General features: G+C 43.5%; 1 protein-coding gene across 1 annotated transcript; it reads right to left on the bottom strand.

Moving 5' to 3' along the window:
- Nucleotides 1-4,379: 4,379 nt before the first annotated feature.
- LOC100560951 (uncharacterized) lies at nt 4,380-5,899 on the bottom strand. Its single transcript, XM_003230686.4, has one exon. The coding sequence runs from the start codon at nt 5,604-5,606 to the stop codon at nt 4,482-4,484; it is 1,125 nt and encodes a 374-aa protein (XP_003230734.2). The 5' UTR covers nt 5,607-5,899; the 3' UTR covers nt 4,380-4,481.
- Nucleotides 5,900-6,147: the final 248 nt, after the last annotated feature.

The following is a 6,147-nucleotide window of genomic DNA, read 5'->3' as shown; positions in this document are numbered from 1 at the left end:
CTTCACCTAGCGACAGTCAACCCATTGATATCTCAGAGGGCCACTTCACCTAGCGACAGTCAACCCATTGATATCTCAGACGGCCACTTCACCTAGCGACAGTCAACCCATTGATATCTCAGACGGCCACTTCACCTAGCGACAGTCAACCCATTGATATCTCAGACGGCCACTTCACCTAGCGACAGTCAACCCATTGATATCTCAGACGGCCACTTCACCTAGCGACAGTCAACCCATTGATATCTCAGACGGCCACTTCACCTAGCGACAGTCAACCCATTGATATCTCAGAGGGCCACTTCACCTAGCGACAGTCAACCCATTGATATCTCAGACGGCCACTTCACCTAGCGACAGTCAACCCATTGATATCTCAGACGGCCACTTCACCTAGCGACAGTCAACCCATTGATATCTCAGACGGCCACTTCACCTAGCGACAGTCAACCCATTGATATCTCAGAGGGCCACTTCACCTAGCGACAGTCAACCCATTGATATCTCAGAGGGCCACTTCACCTAGCGACAGTCAACCCATTGATATCTCAGACGGCCACTTCACCTAGCGACAGTCAACCCATTGATATCTCAGACGGCCACTTCACCTAGCGACAGTCAACCCATTGATATCTCAGACGGCCACTTCACCTAGCGACAGTCAACCCATTGATATCTCAGACGGCCACTTCACCTAGCGACAGTCAACCCATTGATATCTCAGAGGGCCACTTCACCTAGCGACAGTCAACCCATTGATATCTCAGAGGGCCACTTCACCCCATGACAGTCAACCCATTGATATCTCAGACGGCCACTTCACCTAGCGACAGTCAACCCATTGATATCTCAGACGGCCACTTCACCTAGCGACAGTCAACCCATTGATATCTCAGAGGGCCACTTCACCTAGCAACAGTCAACCCATTGATATCTCAGACGGCCACTTCACCTAGCGACAGTCAACCCATTGATATCTCAGACGGCCACTTCACCTAGCGACAGTCAACCCATTGATATCTCAGAGGGCCACTTCACCCCATGACAGTCAACCCATTGATATCTCAGACGGCCACTTCACCTAGCGACAGTCAACCCATTGATATCTCAGAGGGCCACTTCACCTAGCGACAGTCAACCCATTGATATCTCAGAGGGCCACTTCACCTAGCGACAGTCAACCCATTGATATCTCAGAGGGCCACTTCACCTAGCAACAGTCAACCCATTGATATCTCAGACGGCCACTTCACCTAGCGACAGTCAACCCATTGATATCTCAGACGGCCACTTGTATACATATTATATATATATATATATATAGTAATATAATATGTGTATATGTGTTTCATATATATATAATATAATATAATATAATATAATATAATATGTGTATGTTGAAAACTTGGACATTTTGAGAGTTTTATTCCTCCAAAAGTAACTTTTCTAAACCTCTTTTAATCTGTCACTCAGCAACACATTGACTGGAAGCTTGCATCGCCCTGGGCATGAAACCTTCAATTTTTTTTTTTTAATCCTCAAAGGGAAACATGTGTGAGGTTTTTCGTGAAAAATATATATATATGAATATGAATATTTTACACATCCAAATTTTTAAAACATTGTTTTCGTTGGACGCCGTTCGAGGCTTTCGTCGACGGCGTTGCCCAACCGAGGCGTATCCGCTTTCATATTGGAAAGCGAAAGGCTCATGAATCTCGAGAACGTGGTGGGAGGCAATCAAAATGTTTCCAAATTAAATATATATGTACACAACGGTTAGAAGGAATGGATTAATAAAGCCGGGCGGCAGCTGCAGGCGGCAATGAATGCCCAGTGTTCCTCGACAGACTTGGGTTCAGCAGTTCAGACTGCAATTCCCTTACTTTGCTAAGATTGGGAGTTTGTACATAAACCCACTTGTGATGAGAATAAAGAGAGGCCTAGCTCGTTGTTGACCAGGTACTGCCTTATATGGTGAAATTTATAGCCAGCTTCTTCCAGACACCAGGTGCCTAATTGGGACACTGTCTCTTACTTAATAACCATAAAGCTGTAAGTAGAAAAATTAGGTCTTGCTAATAATACCCGGGCGGTGGTGCAGCTGGTTAGTAGCACACGGATCAATGCACACGGATCGGGCTGTTATGAAACCCGATTCGGCAGCCCCCCGTCTTTGTTCCCGTCCGGCGTGTGTGACGTTTTCGCAGCCTGCTGGAAAACGTGCAAACAAATGAGGTACAACTGTTGCCAGTTTAAATATTTTCGGATTCGGGATCCTAAGAGAAGGATTTAAAAGAGCGATGATGATGCTCCTGAGCTTTTTGAATGCATCCGACCCCAATGGATCATCCACATCCAAAACAATCCCGACAGATGGCCATCCAGCCTCTGCTTAAGGAGGAGACTCTACCAGGTCGGATTAAGCGCCCGACCATTAAAAAGCCTGGCTCGTTGTTTACCTATTTATTTAATTTATACACCGCTCTAATTTATATACCTAAGCATCTGTCGAGTAGGAAGTTTAGGTACCGCTTTATGCAGGGAGGCTAATTTAACTATTTTACGTCACCATAGAAAATGTCCAGCTGTGACCTCCACCGATGATGGACCTGGACCATAGAAACTTCCAGAAGTTTGCAGAAAGAACGAGGAAGTACTACCATCAAGGGCTCGGGTGTCACAGTGGACGATGAAGCAGCAGCGCCCCCCTGTGGCCGGAATCGAGCATAGCCTCATGAAGCTGGAAAAAATGTTACATTGCCTCTGTGTCTGTCTATACATGTTGTATGTCTAATGGCATTATTATTAGTATTATTACATTTATTATTTTTCTCTATTATTATTGGTATGATTACATTTATTATTTTTCTCTGTTATTATTGGTATGATTACATTTATTATTTTTCTCTATTATTATTGGTATGATTACATTTATTATTTTTCTCTATTATTATTGGTATGATTACATTTATTATTTTTCTCTGTTATTATTGGTATGATTACATTTATTATTTTTCTCTATTATTATTGGTATGATTACATTTATTATTTTTCTCTATTATTATTGGTATGATTACATTTATTATTTTTCTCTATTATTATTGGTATGATTACATTCATTATTTTTCTCTGTTATTATTGGTATGATTACATTTATTATTTTTCTCTGTTATTATTGGTATGATTACATTTATTATTTTTCTCTATTATTATTGGTATGATTACATTTATTATTTTTCTCTATTATTATTGGTATGATTACCTTTATTATTTTTCTCTATTATTATTGGTATGATTACCTTTATTATTTTTCTCTATTATTATTGGTATGATTACATTTATTATTTTTCTCTATTATTATTGGTATGATTACATTTATTATTTTTCTCTATTATTATTGGTATGATTACATTTATTATTTTTCTCTATTATTGTTGCTACTATTGCATTTATTTTACTCTAGTTTTTATTATTATTGTTAATACATTTATTATTTCACTCTGATCTTATTATTATTATTGCATTTATTATTTTACTCTATTTATTACTACATGTATTATTTTCCTGTAATTATTATTATTATTATTATTATTATTATTATTATTATTATTATTATTATTATTACATGTACTATTTTACTCTATTATTATTATTTAAAGGATACATAAGCAGAAGATGAGAATCATGATTTGATCAGAGTTGGACAGTCTTATCTTAAATTTGAGCTTGATGTAAATAATCAAAAACATTTAACCTACTGGTGCCTCAATGAATGTAATTCTATTCGTATCTGTTTTTATTTCTGAAATTTACCACCCTCGGCTTATACTTGTTTGTATGCGCTTGTGTGTGTGTGTGTGTTGCGGTGCGGGGACATCGGCACAACCTCTCAAAATTTACGGCGAATGGCAACGAGCCAAGGCCCAAGGGCACGGGAGCCGAGGTGGTTTGCTCTCTGGAGTTTTAACAGTTTCAGCAAACAAACAATGCTGTTCCAGTATTTTTCAACACCCCCGACCCCTATATATATATATATAAAAGGGTAATGACATCTCGGCCTAGCACAAAACAACAAAACTACACATCCCAGAAACACTAAACTTGGCAGCACAACCCCTCATCCATGCCTCTACCTTCATACAACAAAAAGCTCCAGGTACTCCAGAAAACGGCCAGGCTTTGAGACTGCAAGGCTATTCACTGCTATTCCACCTGGCCAACAAAGGATTCCCATAAGCCACAGCAACGCGTGGCCGGGCAAAGCTAGTCTATATCTATAAAAGGGTCGTGAACATATAACGAACAAGGGCTCTTTCTTTCGCCAAGCACACAAGGGACCACTTCCGACCTCGTAATAAATCCGAAACACATTGATTCTTTGTGAAAAGGTTTACTAGCCACTCCCTAGCTGTTCCAATCGACTAATTATTATTATTATTAATTTTTTTTCGGCCTCTCTGGTTGGTCGTTTATTCTTCTCAGATGCATTTCTTCTGCAGCACGGTGGAGCCCACTTCTTTGTACTCCTTCTGGGTGACCCAACGCTCCTGGAACGAGGGCAAGCTGGTGAGCACCGACGCGCCGATCCAGACCGAGTGCATCCGATCCTCGGGGGCCTCGACGTTGGGCAACATCCTTTTCGGAGCCCGGGCGTGGAGCTCTTTCAGAAGTCTTTCGCTGAGCCCCGCAAACAGGGTGGATCCGCCCGCGACGACGATGTTCTTCCACATGTCCTGGTGGATGCTCCCGTCGCATCGGGAAATGCTCTCCAAGATCATTTGTTGGATCCCCGGAGCCGTGATTCCCACATCCGTCGGGCGGAAAAGACACTCCGGAGCTTTGTAGAGCTGCTCGCCGATCTTGACCGGACTCCCGTCGGGGAGGGTATAAGTATGGACCACGCTTTTCTCCGTCTCGTTGTTGGGCTCCAACGAGACGTAGCACAGGTTCTCCTTGATGTCCTTGACGATCTCCTGCTCCGAGGAGCTCAGGAAGCTGTGCCCGGTTTCCAAGAGAAGCGTGGCTAAATATTTGGTGATATCCCGCCCGGCGAAATTAATCCTCGAAATGGCGTGGAGCAAGCAATGGCCTTTGTAGATCGGGACCGTCACGGTGACGCCGTCGCCGCTGTCTAGGACTAGACCCGTCGTCCGCGCCGAAGCGTAGAGAGCCATCAGTGGTTGCAAGCCAACGTATAACGCGGGGACTTGGAAATGCTCGAACATGACTTCGGTCATTTTTTCCCGGTTGGACGCGGGGTTCATGGGGGTCTCGGTCAACAACGCCGGCCTATCCTGGGCCCTCATCCGGAGTCCGCGGCTGTAGATGTAGCTCCAGATCTTCTCCATGTCGTCCCAGGAGGTCACGATTCCGTGCTCGATCGGGTATTTGAACGACAAGATCCCTCTCTTGGCGTGGGCTTCTCTCCCGACGTAGTACTGCCTCTGCACCGGGCCGAACATAATGGCTTTCGATTTGGGGTAGCCCACGACGGAAGCCACCACGGTCCGTGGCGCCTGCTCTCCGGAAACGCCCGCCTTGCACAACCCAGATCCGTTGTCGATAATGACAGCCGGGAGCGCTCTTGTCCTTGGATGAGACATCTTCACTCGGAAATCTTCACTCGCTTCCAACCTCTAAAGCCTTCGTGCTCCGATCGAACAGAACACTTGGCTGTCAATATTCTAGATTCCTAGGCGTCATAAAAGGAGATATTCCTTTCGCTAGTGATTTATGTTACATACAAGCATGTTGTATAGGCTGTAGACCAAAATGGTTCTTCTCCGAGAACAACCAAGAGGATCAAAAATGGACTAATTGTCCCCTTTCTATTCCCGTCTCGAGGAAGAAAGTTCACAGGATTGGCCCATCTCCAAAACGAGCACAAATATCGAGCGGAACATTATGTTCGCAACCATCCGAGTGAGATGTTGGCCCGAACCATCCTCTTGTCTCCAAGGACGTTGTCACTCACATTCAGAAAGCCTCGCCAGACACTATGGACACACCAAACAAATCTACCTTGCGTATCCCATGGAGATTAGGATTCAGGTGACCTCACAAAAGCTCTGTGACGTCACAAAGGGAGAACGAATCAATAAGTCGCATCAAAGTAGATAATAGACATGTGCACAAAATTCGTTT

This window comes from Anolis carolinensis, unplaced genomic scaffold, assembly GCF_035594765.1.
Source record: "Anolis carolinensis isolate JA03-04 unplaced genomic scaffold, rAnoCar3.1.pri scaffold_15, whole genome shotgun sequence".
In the NCBI taxonomy this organism is placed as follows: Eukaryota; Metazoa; Chordata; class Lepidosauria; order Squamata; family Dactyloidae; genus Anolis; species Anolis carolinensis.
The sequence above is the reverse complement of the archived record's forward strand: the minus strand, read 5'-3'. Positions and strand labels throughout refer to the sequence as shown.